General features: G+C 49.7%; 1 protein-coding gene across 6 annotated transcripts in view; it reads right to left on the bottom strand.

The window, feature by feature from the left end:
• GRAMD1B (GRAM domain containing 1B) overlaps positions 1-17833 on the bottom strand; it is a 330589-nt gene that overhangs the window by 5681 nt on the left and 307075 nt on the right. For all 6 annotated transcript variants that reach the window (XM_075916427.2, XM_089773299.1, XM_075916426.2 and 3 more), the window contains 9 exons: positions 17517-17632; positions 16342-16498; positions 14131-14317; positions 13574-13717; positions 8305-8423; positions 5607-5749; positions 3786-3889; positions 3164-3367; positions 2870-2960 (listed from right to left, as the gene is read on the bottom strand). In XM_075916427.2, the coding sequence (XP_075772542.2) occupies positions 2870-2960; positions 3164-3367; positions 3786-3889; positions 5607-5749; positions 8305-8423; positions 13574-13717; positions 14131-14317; positions 16342-16498; positions 17517-17632 (1265 nt within the window). The remainder of the gene's footprint in view (positions 1-2869; positions 2961-3163; positions 3368-3785; positions 3890-5606; positions 5750-8304; positions 8424-13573; positions 13718-14130; positions 14318-16341; positions 16499-17516; positions 17633-17833) is intronic.

Here is a 17833-nt window from a genome sequence, read left to right as displayed (position 1 = left end):
GAAGGAACGTCTGGCGGATACATCTAATACACAGAAGGGGGGGGGGAAAGAAAGGCTGGAGGAAGGGGAGGAGAGAGAAAGGAAGAAAGCTGTAGTGACATGGGTGTTTCTCGTAGGACAATGTTCTTTCCTTGGCAGCAGAGCAGAGATTGGGTAGTGCCTGCAGACCAGCACACATGGGTACCTGCTTATGGTATCATTTGGATTATAAATTCACATTTCAAGTTGCAAGCACTTGTTCCTCGGTTTGTGCCATGTTATATGAAAGGAGTCTGACAGCACAGCATGCAGGGCAATGCTCTGTCAAGTGCATCAGTAGCACAGATAAAAGATATTGGCCTAGATGGGCCTAGAGCCTCAAAACCAGAAGGCTAGCCCATTCCTCTGGCACAGGTTTCTGGCTAGTGCCGTTAGTACAAACGCTTTGCTCTCTGGTGCGCCTCCGTCCTTCCAATCAGATAACTGTCTGGTAGCCTCTTAACAGAGATTATTCTAAACTGACCTTTTCTACTTTCTTACCTAAACTGCTGGATGTGTTACAACCCCCCAGCAGAAAGCACCTTGGTGGAGAAGGTACGGATATGTCCAGCAGCAAACATCTGCCCTGCTGCCTCAGGTACCGGGTCAGTCTCACAGCAAATATCTGCAGCTCTGCCAAATGTGCCTGTAGCACAGGGGTGGGCAAAAGGGCGGGAGGAGACTTCTCATGCTGCCCCGTCCCCAAGTCCTGATTGGCCTGAGGGCGAGAGGAGTGTGCGAAGTTTCCTCCGTCCTACCCTGCCCTGTGAGGAGCACGTGGCATTTAGAAGTGCTGCCTGCTCCTGGCAGGGCGGAAGGAGGCTTTGCGTGCTCCCCTGTCTCCAGGCCATGACTGGCCTGGGGATGGGGGAGCGTGGGAAATCTCTTCCCACCACCAGGAGCATGGTGCTTCATGGGAACGAGGGGGGGGGGGGAGGGCTACCCCACCCACCAGACCAGTCATGATCTGTGGGTGAGAAAGTCTGAAACATCCTGGCCCCAGCCGCCCCTTCCTTTTGAGGCCCTGCCCCTTCCGGTGCGACCCAGGGCCACTTTAAAAAATTATTAGCCATCCCTGCTCTAGCGGAAGATGCCTATTGCCGTGCCAGAGATACTGAGCTCACCCAGTAGGAAATGTCGGACTTGCTGCTAGATGTACCAGCCCTGTCAGAAAGCACATTCAGCCTTAGCCCAGCTAGGACCAGGAAGTGCAGAAAGAGAAGTACTGAAATTTCAAGTTTAAAAACTTTTCCAGGCCTTTGAAAAGGCTGAGTGTGGGGTGGTTCTTGCTTTATTCCAACTCTTGCAGTGGATCCTGTTATCAGGATCATGCATCAGGGTACACCCTTTGTCAGGCACCTGTACCGTGCCTTTCATCCAAAATTCACGAGTGCAGTATCCTCCCAACAGCCTGCGTTGCAAGCAGGCATGAGGATCACATTTTATAGACAGGTAAATGGAGTCTGATAGGAACCTTGTAGCAGGACCAAGTTTGTTTGGATCATCTGCATTTCCAATGAGCACACCCCTACTGTAGCCATTGCAAAGTAAGTGCCGAGCTAGGACTATAATTCAGCAGTGCTGATTTTTAATGGCCTGCTATAACCACTGTACAGGCAAACCTGGTTCTCACCAATCTCCCTCTCCCTTTTTCCTTCTGAATACTTCTGTTAACAGATTTCTTAGAAATCTCTTCTAAATGGGCCAGTTTCCTTCCTGGGTGGAATTTTTCCAAAGCCCACAACTTGGGAACATACACATTTGCAGGCAGCCATAAAGGTTTCACGCAGGATGTGATAAAGAGGAAAACAGGCAGCAAACTGACATGTCACATACAATAAAAACCAATGTACTGAACACATTGCTGTAGTAGTATAGTATCTTTATCATTATCACTATAATATAATGGATTGCATGAAACATGCACCGCATTTTCACTTGCCTGGGAACTGATGGGTTGTTTGGATGTAGTACCAAGAAGGTTAATAACAGATTATAACCTCTGCATCACTTATGCAGAATTCGTAATTGGCAAAATGTCTACACCGAGATCCTGCATGCTATAAAAGCCTGCTTTATGCCTTGTTTTGCAAAAATGCTGCTACTACTCTTTCCACTCTCTTCTCTTCAGTCATTATTTATAGGTTCTCATGTTCATATCAGTTTCTCTGACCTCTCATCCGCTTAGTCTCCTTTCTTCTCTGTTGGTGACAGATTTCCCCTCCCCATTCAGTCAGGCCTTTCCCCAGTGTATTCTGTAGGGCTATGTCTACACTACCAGAGTATTTTGAAATAATTCCAGAAATAACTATTTAGAAATAAGCTTATTCCTCGTCACAAGCAGGAGTTGTTATTCCAAGACAACAAGCCCATTATACTGAAATAACAGGCTTGGTAGTGTGGACGCCGGCCTTTTTATTTCAAAATAAGGGGAGTTATTTCGAAACCACTTCCCAGTGTAGACATGGCCTAGCTAAGCTACCTCCAAGGACTTCTAGGAACGCAGAGCTCTGGCTGGCTGAGAGCAAGGTCAGGCCTGGAAGAGATGGAGGGACGGGGACGGATAAACAAGGAACCAAACAGGAGGCTGAGTCACAATGCTGAGATGTGGATCATCTCCAGAAGGAGCCAACCCAAACCTCGGCCAGAACTAGAACGCAACTGAATGGACCTCGATGGGGGGGGGGGGGTATTTTTAAAGTTAGTTTATTTGATTTTTGCTTTGGGGGTCAATTTCTGTGCTTCCTAGTTCTCAAGTGAGTCTAGGGTGGGGGGAGGCAAAGAGAGATGGAGAGTGGGGGGCCCAAGCAGAGAGACTGAGCAAGCCTGGCGGGAATAAGGAGTCACTCACACACAGCTGATAACAACGAGCAGCTTGGAGACGCTCTGAAGATGGAAGCCACCGGGACTGTCCTCGGAGACATGCCGCGTCTGCGTGGAACCTGAGGGAAGCGTTTTGTCACCGCTTTCAGTAATAGCCTAAGAAGAGCTCAGCTCCCTTCTCCACACTCTCAAACCCCACTCCAACCATCGCCCCAAGCCACGATCCACTGCACCGCTGCCCCCAAGAGGGGTCTAGCCTTTGGTCCCACTCAGCCCCTGGCCCCAGCCTCCAAGAGCCCAGCCCTAGAAGGCAATTCCATACCTGCCACGTGCTTGATTCGATGCACGACTTCCTCGTCGGTCGGGGTGGTGACAGGACTCAGCACCTCCTCCAGGTGTGGCACCCGCAGGTGGGCATGGGGCCGCTTTCTCCGGCGCAACGTGGGTTGCTTGCTCATCTTCTCTTTGGGGGATTGTCTGTGGATCTCGGCTAGGTACGTGCTCTCAGTTTTGGTCAGTTCACTCTCTGCAGCGGAGTCAGGCACCGTGTTACAGCAAGGGAAATAACCAGTGTCTCTCTGTGCAAGGCCACTGGGGACCCTAACAAGAGTTTCCGCCCAGGGCACCATCTGGCCCAAGGCAAGGCTCGGTGCTGGCAGCTTGAGATGAAAGCAGGCACACCCATAATGCACCTGGCCCAACACCTGGTTACGATCACCTTGTGTTTGGGCTAATGCCATGTGACCTCACGGCCTGCCCATTTTTAGCAGGCAGAACTACAGGTGCAGGAACAACATCGTCAGCTCTGTTTGAAACCCTTTCACAGTCCCAGTGCAGTGTTGGCCCCTACCCCCCAGACTGCCTGCCGGGAGGGGTGCATGTGTGCACACCCGCTATCGATACACAATGGTAACGAGGGCAGCGCGAGCTACTGCAGCTCTCACCTAAATGACGGAAATAATCTTCTAAGCCGCTCCAGAAGTTTTTCTCGATGAAGGATTTCACAAGCCCCCACGGCTGTTTCCTATAACGTAGCTCTGTAGAAACCCTGAGGGAAGAAAAGGAACAAACCCGGTTACCCGCGAGCGGTCACCTAATCTTTGCTTCCGGGGTCTGCGGGGATGGGTGCAGCTACAACGCTCTGCTAAAGCAACTGAGAACGCATTTCCCTCTCGGGGTTTGATGGCGGCTCCGGCTGAGACCTGAAGTCCCACAGTGCTGCCAGGGGCCCATTCCTATAGAAAACCTCCATCTGTGGCAGTTCTTTTCAGCCCAGTTTCAAAACCCCTCCCAGCAAGGCTGGATGTGTGCTGGATATGCAGCCAAACTCTAGGGCGCTGCTCCAAGCCAAGCCCAAACCTCCACAGTAGCAGAATTTTGCCTAGTACTAGCTCTCCTTCCCCACTGGCCCTCTGAATCTCCCACTGTCTTGTGCTGTCTGTAGGTGCCTCCCGCTGCCCACAAGATTCAACTGGCAGAACACAGCAGCTGACCCTAGCAACCATTTACTCAAAGAGGAGGTTCTCTGGCTCCTGGCCACCTCCCAACCTTTTTTCCACACTTTCTTTGCTGCTTCTACTGTGCTCAAGGCCCAGGGCATTAGGCAGCCATCTCTCCGGCCACTCTCAAGAGCTATGCAGAGGTCCTGCTTGCAAGAGGTACGGTATCGGGGCAAAGGCAGGGTTCCTGCAGTCTCTCCACCCTTCCCTTGTAAAGCAAAAGGCAGGAGATCAATCCTCATTATTTGTAAAGGCATTTCAGAAGAGCCAGGAATAAGTATATATGTCATCAAGTGCCAGCAATGCCCCTCTGCTTTGCATATTGGCCAAACGATGGGAACACACATACACCTGTAGGGGACACTTTAACCTCCCTAGACAGACAGTGATGGATTTGAAAGCAGCCATCCTTCTGCAAAAGAATTTCAAAAACCAGTTACAAAAGCGAGACGTCTGACTGGGAGTTCATTTGCAAATTCACACTATCAACTTAGGAATGAATAAGGATCTCAACTGGTTAACGCAATACAAAGGCAATTTCCCCTTCTCTCGTTATTCACATCTCCAGATGAAATGCTGTGAATGACCCACTTCACTCTGGCTTGATTAGCTTCATTAACACAAGCAACTTCTCTCCCTTATAAATTCTCCTGCTTCTCCAACTTCCACTCCAGTTCATCTGAAGAAGTGGGTTTTATTCACAAAAGCTTATGCCCTCATAAATCTGTTAGTCTCCAAGGTGCCACAAGGCTCCTCGTTGTTTTGTCAGATAGGGTATGTCTACACTACCCCCCTAGTTCGAACTAGGGGGGGTAATGTAGTCATACGGAGGTGCAAATGAAGCCCGGGATTTGAATTTCCCCGGCTTCATTTGCATGAAGCCGGCCGGCGCCATTTTTAAATGCCGGATAGTTCGGACTGCATGACGCGTGGCTACACGCGGCACGAACTAGCTAGTTCGGATTAGGCTTCCTAATCCGAATTAGCTGTACACCTAGGAAGCCTAATCCGAACTAGCTAGTTCGTGCCGCGTGTAGCCGCGCGTCATGCAGTCCGAACTAGCCGGCATTTAAAAATGGCGCCGGCCGGCTTCATGCAAATGAAGCCGGGGAAATTCAAATCCCGGGCTTCATTTGCAACTCCGTATGACTACATTACCCCCCCTAGTTTGAACTAGGGGGGTAGTGTAGACATACCCATAAAGACTAACAACCCCTCTGAGACCTTTCACCATTGACAAATCCACATCCCCTCTGAGTACTGTACCTGAGTCGGCTTTTGTTTCTGGCGACACGAGTCAACGTGTAGCGGTTAATGGTGTAGAAATAATCATGGTAGGGGACGTCGTGAGTTAGCACCTCTGCGTCTATCACGTAGCACTCGCTTTCTTGGCTGGCTTTGTACATTGTCTGCGCAAAGCAGAGAGGAGAGCACAGGGGAGTGACTAGTGTGGTCAGAGCAAGGCGAGGGCAGAGCAAGGCTCCCCACTGCAGTCATGCAAAACATCTCATGCAGCCACGAGCACCACTTACGTGACCCCTTTTGTGTTAAGTTTTCCATTAGCAGCTGAGTTTTCCTGGTGTGAATACTAAAAAAAAATTTAACTCAGGTATTTCCCTAAGGCAAATTGGAAACTGGAGCATAATGTTCCAAACTCAATGGCTGTGTCTACATTGGCACCCCTTTCCGGAAAAGGGATGCTAATGTAGACTTCGGAATAGCAAATTCCACGGGGGATTTAAATATCCCCCGCGGCATTTGCATTTACATGGCTGCCGCTTTTTTCCAGCTTGGGGATAAGTAGGAATAAGAAATCCTCCGGAAAGGGCTTATTTTCCGGAGAATCACGTCTAGACTGGCGCTTTTCTCTGGCTTATCCCCAAGCCGGAAAAAAGCGGCAGCCATGTAAATGCAAATACCGCGGGGGATATTTAAATCCCCCGCGGAATTTGCAATTCCGAAGTCTACATTAGCATCCCTTTTCCAGAAAGGGGTGCCAATGTAGACACAGCCAATTAGTTTGGGTTAGTTACATACCTAATCCCATCAGAAGCAATATCCCAACTGACTTACATAACTGACCAATGCTAATATTCCCCAGTAAACTGATCCCTGGCTTTTTATATAGCACAGAGGAAAAATATTAGGAAAAATATTTCAAATATTTGTAAACAACCCAAACAGTATTAGTTTCTTGGCATGAAGACTAAGTAGCATTACCTTACTGGATGGAATTTACTACAGTCAGTGGACTCAATTATCTATTGCTTTGTATATATGGCAAAATCACTTACACCAGTGCAAAATGAGCGTAAATCATTACCATTCTGGATTTGGTAGCTTTTCACAAGGGCTTTGCACTGGTGCATATAGCTACACGAGGTGCAGGATAATGGACAGTCTAATCCATTTACATTACAAGGTAACTCCCTCACTTTTAGACAGTACAGACAAAGGATTTTCCAGAGATTTCATCGGGCTGGTCTTACTGCAGAAGTAACTCAAGTTATACTGTAATTGGAGTGCTGCCCCTAACTTGAATCCCAGCTACACAACAGAAACCCTGAACTCCAGTGTGTAGGTGCTTTTAACTCACATTTTCCCTTTGGAGGTGAGGAGATACTGGCTACGGAGAAGTGAACACAACCCATTTGCTGCCAGTGTAACCACTCTGTGTAACTCAGGAGTTTTGCAGTGGGGCCACTCTCACTCATCCCGGAGAGTTAACTGCTGGGAAGACACAGCCCCAGTGTCCTGTGCGATAGCCCCACTCTCCCACGACAACGCAGCCCACGTCCTTGCACACTGGGGTAACTCCTCTGTAGGAGCTGCAGCATTTACTTATGAGGAAAACAACATGCAGGAGCAAGCTGTGTCCGATTCTCTGCAGAACGATAAGCGGTCTGTCCCTTGGAAACAGGATGGAAAATCCTGTTTAAACAGTTAACTGGGATTCCAGCCGGGCTGGAGCAGCCCCCCACCAGGGCATGGCACAGGAGTCTGGGCTGGGCTGCAGTGGCCCCTGTCTGCATTGGGCAGGGTGCTGCTCCAGACCAGCCAGGCCAGGCTGACAGTTAACTGGTAACCGGGAAGCGTGACCCAGCAAGTGCGATGGTTATTGGTTAGCCAGTTACATTCCCTACTTGGAAATAAAGTTATTTGCACTGGTTCCTTCTGTGCTCCATTTCAGCTCTCCCCTTCCCCCACTCTAGTCTGTTCCTCTCCCCGCCCATTGCCTTCCTATGCATGATCCCCTGCTACCTGGCTGGCTCCTTCCCTTCTGCATGGTCCTCTTCTCCCCTTATGAATGCTTCCTTGTGCTTGGATTCCCATCTCTTCTGCTTCCCCAGACAAGTTGTTCAGCCCCACTACTGTCTTCACCCCGTTCCCAGGACATTCCTCCTGGCTTGCCTGGATTACTTTCCTCATTGCTTGCCTGGATTCTCCTCTCCTGGGCTGCAGCTGGCAACTCCAGTTCCACTGCAGGCTCTGGTCTCGAGACAGGGCCACTGCTTTCTCCTATACAACTGCAGCTCTAGCGGAAAGACCGCCAGACTGGCTCCTCTTGCGTGTTTCCAGCTGCTTTGGCAGGCCTCTGGCTTTGAGCTCTCTATGTAATAGAGTCTGAACAAAGGAGCTACCACCCTGTGATCCACCTGCTCCCTACCGACCCCAGTAAGTGCCCCATAGGCCGAACTGTGGGAACCACTAGTGCAGACAATGCCTTTGCTGTGCAGTTAGGCTGTTCCGGGAACAGAAATCCTTTCACTTGGAAAGTCCCACTCACTTCCCTGCAGCACAAATCAGCTATTACAATTTGCAACAATAATGAGTGGTAAGTTAATAATAGAGGAAGCCGTGGCCAGCGGGAAGAGGCGGGGAGGAGAACAGGGCACACACACACACCCCTCCCAGAGCATTCAAACGTCACAGCCTGGTACCAGCCTGTTCTGCATCCACCTACCTGAGTCTCGGTGACAGTCGCAGTTTTGGGGGCGAGAGGGTTGGTGAGGGTGATAGTGTACAGGATTACTCTGCTCTGATTGCCGTTTTCTTCCTTCTTCCATGGATGAAAGATAATTTCTGGGACAGGAAAGGCCGCCAAGTTAGGGTCTTGAATCGACAGCTCTGGGGGAAGCTGTCCACATCCCCAAACCCAACAGGATCGGCCCTAATTGCTCCCCTCACTGGCAGGGCTGAGGCTGGGAGGCCGGGATGGGCCATGGAGACTGAGGACCTCTCCCTCCCCTAGCCATGGTCTCTCCAGGGACAAGGCGCATTGGTGTGGAGGGGCCGGGGAAGCGGCTGCCTGTCCCATGAATTCACCAGGGCATCGTTCCCCAAGGCTGTCAATCCTGCACCCTCCGACACTGCTCACATTCATTTCAGTTACCTATTTGTTTGAAAAATATGGAGTTTTGTATTGACCTTTCCAACCACACTTCCCAAGTCCTGTGAGGCAGGAAAATGTGCAGAAAGAGGCTCCTTGTTACATTGCTTTAGCATGAGACATGCCTGAGGAATTCTGAAGCCAGTTTCCCCCCTTTGTTCAGCACCAGGGATAGGGTCAGGGGGTCTCTCTGCCTCCCACATGAGGATCTAGAGTTACAGTCTGAAGACAGCCTGTACTACAGCAAGAATCGCACGCTGCCTGGGCTACAGACTGTGGCACTTTGTGATGGGATTTGCATGCGGTGACAGATGCTTTCTACTGGGAACCTGGCACCTGGAGCTGATTGCGTAAGCAAGGGTGGACTGAGAACAGGTGATTGCAAACAAGGAGTTTAGAGAGGGCGTTCTCCAGGTAAGGGAGAAATGACTACGGTCCCTTTTTTAGGATAGTGATAGGTCTGCTGTTGTTACCTGCACAGCATGTGCCATGTTTGTCTTCCTCCCGGAAGAAAGAATGGATTTCATCTGCACTAAGTGCAAGCTGGTCGCCATTTTGGAGGAAAAAATTAGAGGACTGGAGGCCCAAGTGTCGACTCTCTGCTCGATCAGAGAGGATTATGACTTCCTCGATAGAAGCAGCGTTTAATCCTGCAAGCAAGGCAGGCGGAAGAGCCAGAGAGGGCAGTACAGGACGAGGAAGAGAACTGGTAGCATGTAACTTCTAGAAGGAAAAAACGGCCAGCACAGGAATCCCCCATTCCTACTGCGGTAAGTAATTGCTTTCAGGCTCTCTCCACAGGCTCTGCAATGGTGAATGCTTTGGAAGGGACGTCACAAGGAAGAAATCGGAAGGGAACCACTTCTACTGGAAGGCATGGGATGCATAGTCCTAGGGATGGGGGTTCCACGACCACCACCCCCAAAAGAAGAAGGCGGGTGGTGGTGATCAGGGACTCCCTCCTAAGAGGGACTGAGCAATGTATCTGCCATCCGGATCTGGAATCTCGAGAGGTGTGCTGCTTACCGGGAGCTCGAAATCAGGATGTGACTGAGAGGCTTACCAAGCTGATCAAACCTTCGGATCGCTACCCCTTCCTGCTTCTCCATGTGGGAACTAACAATACAGCCAAGAATGACCTTGAGCGGGTTACTGTGGATTACGTAGAGTTGGGAAGAAGGATCAAACAATTCGGAGCTCAAGTGGTGTTCTCATCCATCCTTCCTGTTGAAGGAAAAGGACTGGGCAGGGATCGTCGAATTGAGGACGTAAATGCGTGATTGTGCAGGTGGTGTCGGAGAGAGGGCTTTGGTTTCTTCAACCATGGGACTCTATTCCGGGCACAAGGATCGTTAGGAAGAGATGGGATCCACCTAACAAAGAGAGGAAGGAGCATCTTCGCGGGCAGGCTTGCAACCTAGTGAGGAGGGCTCTAAACTAGGTTCGTTGGGGGACGGTGACCAAAATCCTGAGGAGAGCGGGGAAGTCAGATACCAGGGAAAAATGCAAAGAGGAACAAACAACAAAGGAGGACCCCTGATTCAAATGGAGAGGGTAGGGCGATCAACTGGTTATCTGAGATGTTTGTACACCAGTGCAAGAAGCCTGGGCAACAAACAGGAAGAACTGGAGGCCCTGGCCCAGTCCAAGAACTATGATTTGATTGGGATAACAGAGACTTGGTGGGATGACTCGCATGACTGGAGCACTGTCATGGAAGGGTATAAACTGTTCAGGAAGAACAGGCAGGGGAGAAAAGGAGGAGGAGTTGCACTATATGTAAGAGAGCACTATGATTGCTCTGAACTCCAGTATAAAGAGGTAGAAAAACCTGTTGAGAGTCTATGGGTTAAGTTTAAAGGCACAAACAACAGCAGTGATGTTGTGGTTGGTGTCTGCTACAGGCCACCGAATCAGGTGGATAAGGTAGAAGAGGCTTTCTTCGGACAACTGAGAGAAGCTTCCAGATTGCAGGCTCTGGTTCTCATGGGGGACGGGGGACTTTATTCACTCTGACATCTGTTGGGAGACTAATACGGCAGTACACAGACAATCCAGGAAGTTTTTGGAGAATGTTGGGGATAACTTCTTGGTACAAGTGCTGAAGGATCTGACCAGGAACCGTGTGCAGCTTGACCAGCTGCTCACAAACAGGGAGGAACTAATAGGGGAAGTAGAGGTGGGTGACAACCTAGGAAGTAGTGATCATGAGATGGTAATTTCAGGATCCTGACCAAAGGAAGAAAAGAGAGTAGCAAAATACACATCTTGGACTTCAGAAAACCAAACTCTGACTCCCTCAGAGACCTGATAGGCAGAATCCCCTGGGATGCTAACATGAAGGGAAAGGAGCCCAGGAGAGCTGGCAGTATTTTAAAGAAGTCTTTGTGAAGGCACAAAAAGAAACCATTCCAATGCGTAGCAAGAGAGGCAAACATGGTAGGAGACCGGATTGGCTTACAGGGGAAATCCTTGGTGAACTTAAGCACAAAAAGGGAACTTACAAAAAGTGGAAACTTGGATAGATAACTAGGGAGGGGTATAAATGTACAGCTCAAGAATGCAGGGGACTTATCGGGAAGGTGAAAGCGCAACTGGAATTGCGACTCGCAAGGGATGTGAAAGATAACAAGAAAGGTTTCTACAGGCAGTTTAGCAAGAAGAAGGTGATCAGAGAGGGGGTGGGACCCCTACTAGATGAAGGCGGTAACCTAATGACAGATGATGTGGGGAAAGCTGAAGTACTCAATACTTTCTCTGCCTCTGTCTTCACGGACAAGGTCAGCTCCCAGACTAACGCGCCAAGTGACGCAATATGGGACAAAGGTGGACAGCCCGTGGTGGGTAAAGAACAGGTTAGGAACTATTTAAAAAGGCTAAACATACATAAATCCATGGGTCCGGACTTCATACATCCGAGGGTACTGAGGGAGTTGGCAAATGTCATTGAGGAGCCTTTGGCCATTATCTTTGAAAAGTCGGGAAGATTGGGAGAGATCCTGGATGACTGGAAAAAGGCAAATGTAGTGCCCATCTTTAAGAAAGGGAAGAAGGACGATCCAGGGAACTATAAGCCAGTCAGTCTTACCTCAGTCCCTGGAAAAATCATGGAGGGGAGCCTTAAGGAATCCATTTTGAAGCACTTGGAAGAGGGGAAAGTGATCAGGAATAGTCAGCATGGATTCACAAAGGGCAAGTCGTGCCTGACCAATCTGATTAGCTTCTATGATGAGGTAACTGGCTCTGTGGACATGGGGAAGTCAGCGGATGTGATATACCTTGACTTTAGCAAGGCTTTTGATATGGTCTCCCACAATATTCTTGCCAAGAAGTTAAGGCAATGTGGATTGGATAAATGGATGGTAAGATGGATAGAAAGCTGGCTGGAAAGTCAGGCCCAGTGGGTAGCGATCAACAGCTCGATGTCAGGATGGTGGTCGGTTTCTAGCATAGTGCCCCAAGGTTCGGTTCTGGGATTGGTTTTATTCATCTTTATTCATGACCTGGATGAGGGGATGGATTGCACCCTCAGCAAGTTCGCAGATGACACTAAACTAGGAGGAGAGGTAGATATGCTTGAGGGCAGGGATAGAGTCCAGAGTGACTTAGACAAATTGGAGGATTGGGCCACAAGAAATCTGATGAGGATCAACAAGGACAAATGTAGAGTCCTGCACTTGGGACAGAAGAATCCCAAGCATTGTTACAGGCTGGGGACCAACTGGCTAAGTAGCAGTTCTGCAGAAAAGGACCTGGGGGTTACAGTGCATGAGAAGCTAGATATGAGTCAACAGTGTGCCCTTGTAGTCAAGAAGGCTAATGGCATATTAGGTTGCATTAGGAGGAGCATTGCCAGTAGATCCAGAGATGTGATTGTTCCTCTTTATTCGACTCTGGTGAGGCCGCATCTGGAGTATTGTGTCCAGTTCTGGGCCCCCCACTACAAAAAGGATGTGGACACATTGGAGAGGGTCCAGCGGAGGGCAACCAAAATGATTAAGGGGCTGGAGCATATGACTTATGAGGAGAGGCTGAGGGACTTGGGTCTATTTAGTCTGCAGAAGTGAAGAGTGAGAGGGGATTTGATAGCAGCCTTCAACTTCCTGAAAGGAGGTTCCAGAGAGGATGGAGAGAGGCTGTTCTCAGTAGTGACAGATGGCAGAACAAGGAGCAATGGTCTCAAGTTGTGGTGGGAGAGGTCCAGGTTGGATATTAGGAAAAACTATTTCACAAGGAGGGTGGTGAAGCACTGGAATGGGTTACCTAGGGAAGTAGTGGAGTCTCCATCCCTAGAGGTGTTAAAGTCTTGGCTTGACAAAGCCCTGGCTGGGTTGATTTAATTGGGATTGGCCCTGCCTTGGGCAGGGGGCTGGACTTGCTGGCCTTCTGAGGTCTCTTCCAGCTCTATGATTCTATGACTGAGTTTAAATTAATCCCAGTGCAAATGAGGTATTAGAGTTTTCAACACTAATGAATGGCTAATTAATAGCAGAGGAAGCTATGGCTGGCAGGAGGGGGACAGAGCAGACCCACATCCCAGAGCTTTAAATAAGTCTAGGGCCAGTCTCTGCCTGGTATCTGCCTCTCTGGCGTCCGCCCACCTGAGTCTTGGTGACAATCGCGGCCAAAGACTTTATAACTCCCACTGCCCTTTCGCTGCCCCCACGCCCAGACAGCTTCACCACCCACTCGTGACAGCAACAGCGTGATGCTGAATTGCGCTGCTAAGCCTCACACTCCAGACCTACATGCGGAGGCCCCCTTCTCCATGGCCCCCACTCCTAGTGCTCAGAGTCCACCAACTGGCCACGTGGTGCTTGAGCCAGGACGGTGCATGGCTCACCGGAGAACCGACGCTGTTCCATGAAATCCCTCTGGAACTGGGAGTCAGTGAAGAGCAGGTCGTACAGTTTGTCCACGCTGAAACTGAACACTTCATTCATGTACTGCCGGCCATTCAGATCCTCATAAAAGGCCTGGACTTCCCCTGCAGGGAGACAGAGAGAGGTGAGAGAGCTGCTGCCACCCTTCTAGCCAAAGGATGCTGCACAAGGCTCCCATTATGCAGAGCTAGGACTGTACCATTTGCCACCTGAGAAAAGGGAAGAGCTCAAAAGAGACACAGCTGCTTCTCTTTCTTTTCATGCTCCCGGTGCAATGGCGGTAACATTAGTCGTGGAATTCGTCCCATGGAGTTAGCCCATCGTTACCTTTTCATCTGCCCCCCCCCCCCACGATGCTGAGTTGCTGGTTTCTTCTTGGTGGTAAAGAACATGAAAGACCCTGTGTGTCCAGTAAAGGAGGATCCCACAATATCCCCCCAACGTCCCCACTTGGGAAAGAGAGCACAGGGCATCCCGGGACACCACAGGAGCAGCCAGACCCGCCCTGACTGCACACCTTCGTCGTGGGTATCCGACGAGTCACTGAGCTCCGTCGGGATGTCCTCGTTGTCGTTGAAGTCCAGGGAAGGGGAGTTCACCGGGGCGATAATCTCTATCTTGTCTCCAATGATGTTTTCAATGGTGAGCTCCTTCTCAAGGGGACTCTCCACCAACTCCTCCTCTTCCGGAAGCACCCCCTCAAACTGGGATGGGGACAGAGCGCAAGAAAAGCCATCAGGGTGGCGCCCCAGAGAGCTACAGGGCAACCCAAGCCAGTTAGGTCAAAGAGGAGGGACCAGATGACGAGCAACTCCTTGATCCACCAGGTTGGGGCTGAGCAACGGGCCAACCAGGGAACCTCATAAAAAAAGTTAAATTACAGAAGCCCAACAAGGTAGCCATTCCTGCAAACAGCATGACAGGCAAGGACAGGGAAGCCATGCTTCTGCCTACGTGGTATCGCTTGGTGTGGGAAGGATTCATGTCTAGCCGTATCGTTTTAGTACAGAGGGGAGAACTGTTCAACTCTGAACACCAGTCAGCTCTGGAAATCAGGCTGACATTCTGTGCGCATGCGCACACTCACGTTGTTACACCACGTAGTCCCAAAGCCCTGTTGCATTTCCATTAAGGTTAAGCACATATGTAAGGATATTTAAAAAACCACAGCCATGCTGCAATTCTCCCCAACTAAACCCCAACTCAATCTAAACTTGTTAAGTCATTGAAATGTGTAGCAAGGCCACCTCAATCTCTGCCTTGGATGCTTTTAAGAGAATCATATTTGTGGGGAGGGGAGATACGACAATCAGCTGAATCTATCTTTAAAAATCAGTTTCCTCTCATTTGAGACCACCACAGATGCCAAAATGCCTTCATCGCCACCACGGAACAGTCAGGGATTATTGACTGCAGGCTGTTGTAGTCTTGTAATTGTGTAAGTAATAAGTTAGTTACTTATAATGAATGTCTGTTATAGCAAAAGGTTTGGATTAAACTCAGACAGAAGATGTAGGTCTCAGACAGGCCAGGCAGCTTTAACAACTTAGCTCCAGCTCTGTTTGATGTTTGCATAGTAAAGTGAAGAGACGGAATATTGTAATACATAGCAATGTTAATATTAGGCAAGGCCTTGTAATAGACAGAAAGAAGTTTAATGTTGAAAGACTTTGTAACTTTGTTAAAGTGACTAGAAGGACCCTTTTGTCCCACACTGCAATTGTGTAAATGTATTGTTTGTGTGAATGAGAGAGAGAACGTTTTAGGAGAGGTAAGTGTGCAGGCTGCTGCATGCTGAAATGGTCAGAGGAGGGGCCGGAGACTCAGAAGCACCAAATAATGATCAATTTAGTGAAAACACCCTGAAGACCCAGACTACCAGGGCAGATTGACAAACCCTGAAGTTAGTGACAAACACCCCTTGATAGGGAACGGATAACAACTTTCACTGGAAAGACCACACCTCTGAGGGGTCATCAGCATACAGATATCAAATGACGGTGAGAAAAACTTCTTCCCCATAAGCATGTCGTCGCAAGACTGATTGTGATGCTGAGGGACTGATTAAGGCCTGACAAGGCAAAATGCATAGACTTGCATGGAAGAAAAATCCTGCAAAGGATGGAGTGTCTTCTACGGTTCTTTGAGTTCTCGTCCTGCCCAGTGGAGCATCAGTCCGGACTGACAAGAACCCGGCTCCTTCCTCCCACCCGACCTATCTGGCTAATAGGTTGGGCCGAGCAACAGACTGTTGTGTGTGGGAGGGAGGGGGGAGGTGTGTGTGTGGGCGGGAGTGGGGTGTGGGACGGTGTGGCCTTATCCCCCTGAAAAAGATTCCATATGCTTCTTTTAGGCATAACACTGCAGGTCCCTCTTGTTTTCCTTGTGGAGCGCTGCATCTGATCATAGCAATGCTTTGGGTGATTTAGTTTTATTTACGGTGGAAGGAGGACTCCAGGAGCAGCCTGTTACATCACAGTTTAGAGGTCAGGAGGAGGAGGAGCAGAAACTCCTGTTTAAAAAGTGTGTGTGCACGCGGAACTAAAACAAGTAAATAAACTGAGACCACAGTATTCCAAGAGATCATCCATAATCTCTGCAGGCTGGTATTTTATCAGCCTGAGTCTCTCCCTTAAGTCATGGCCTGTCTTGCCTTCAGCCCATCAGCATGCTCCTGGCCTCTGCCTGCAGTCAGATTTGGGATGGGAAAGGGAGAGGGGACGCATACCGAAATTGGCGCCTCACTGCTCCCTGTGGATGTCAACGTGCTGGTGGTGATTGACTTCTTGGGCAGCAAAGGACTTGCCTCGGGTTTGGCCTCCACACTGCTCTTGGAGGAGCTGTCGTTCACGTCATTTTCTTCTACAGGAATCTCCTCGCAGTAGCTGTAAATCCAGACACAACAGGCGCGTCTTTAACTTTGTCTTTCCCTAGCTTTGGCTGGCACGAGAGGGGAAATGCTGAAATAAGGATTTCTTTGGTATTTCCAGCCAGCCCAGAAGCAGAAACAAGCAGGAATCTTGTTGGACAGACTTTTCCCAGCATGCTTTCAGCTCTGGACATTTCAGGTGCTTATACAAATGATCAAAAAGGTTTTGATACCTTCTGTCAGGATAACGCACCAGCTGGTGTGCAACACCTTGTCCCCATCATCGTGGTGGACTCTAGTCAGGGTACGTCTAAACTACATGGCTCCGTCGACGGAGCCATGTAGATTTGTTTATTCAGCAAAGGTAAATGAAGCCGCAATTTAAATGATCGCGGCTTCATTTACGTTTACATGGCTGCCGCGCTGAGCCGACAAACAGCTGATCAACTGTTTGTCGGCTCAGCGCGCTAGTCTGGACGCTCCCCTGCCGACATCAAAGCCCTTTGTCGGCAGCCCCGGTAAACCTCATCCCACGAGGAATAACGGGGCTGCCGACAAAGGGCTTTGATGTCGACAGGGGAGCGTCCAGACTAGCGCGCTGAGCCGACAAACAGCTGATCAGCTGTTTGTCGGCTCAGCGCGGCAGCCATGTAAATTTAAATGAAGCCGCGATCATTTAAATCGCGGCTTCATTTACCTTTGCCTATGTGTCTAATCTACATGCCTCTGCCGACAGAGGCATGTAGTCTAGACACAGCCTCTGTGCTATAGCCTGCTACTCACGAACAGAGCCCGTTAGCCATTGGCAGAGGAATGTGCTTTCAGCGCTGAAAGTCCATTAACACCTAAGGGGCTAGCACAGGGAAAAGGGTGTGGTGCAAATAAGCTTGTGAACTGTGAGGCGCTTAGCTCAGATCTTCAGCCTGATCTTTGCACGTGGAGGTCAATGGGAGTTGGAGGCAGGCAAGGGATGGGGCCCCTAATTTCCTGAGGCCCCTAATGGGGCCCCTAATTTCCCAGTTGCACTTACGCACCCCATAGTGTTGAAATCATCATCAGGAGGAACGTAGTCTTCATCATCGCTGGTCAAGCCCAGTTCATTCCCGTAACACTGGTGGACAAAGTGCCAGAGCTCCTTTGGACACAGGGGCTATGGGGGGAAAGGATAACACCACACACATTGCACCTCAGAATCCCAGACACTAATGAATTCATCCTGCTTAGCACTTACACTGCCCTTTGCATTTCCAGCGTCCCGCCCTAACAGCAACCAACTCATCCTCACAAGGCCCATGTGGGACCAGAGATCAGATGCTTCTTCCCCTTTTCCAACCATTAGGTAACACTCCTG

The sequence above is a fragment of the Pelodiscus sinensis genome, chromosome 25 (assembly GCF_052426305.1).
Source record: "Pelodiscus sinensis isolate ZL-2025 chromosome 25, ASM5242630v1, whole genome shotgun sequence".
Classification (NCBI taxonomy): Eukaryota; Metazoa; Chordata; order Testudines; family Trionychidae; genus Pelodiscus; species Pelodiscus sinensis.
Note: the sequence above shows the minus strand (reverse complement) of the source record. Positions and strands in the feature narration are given on the sequence as shown.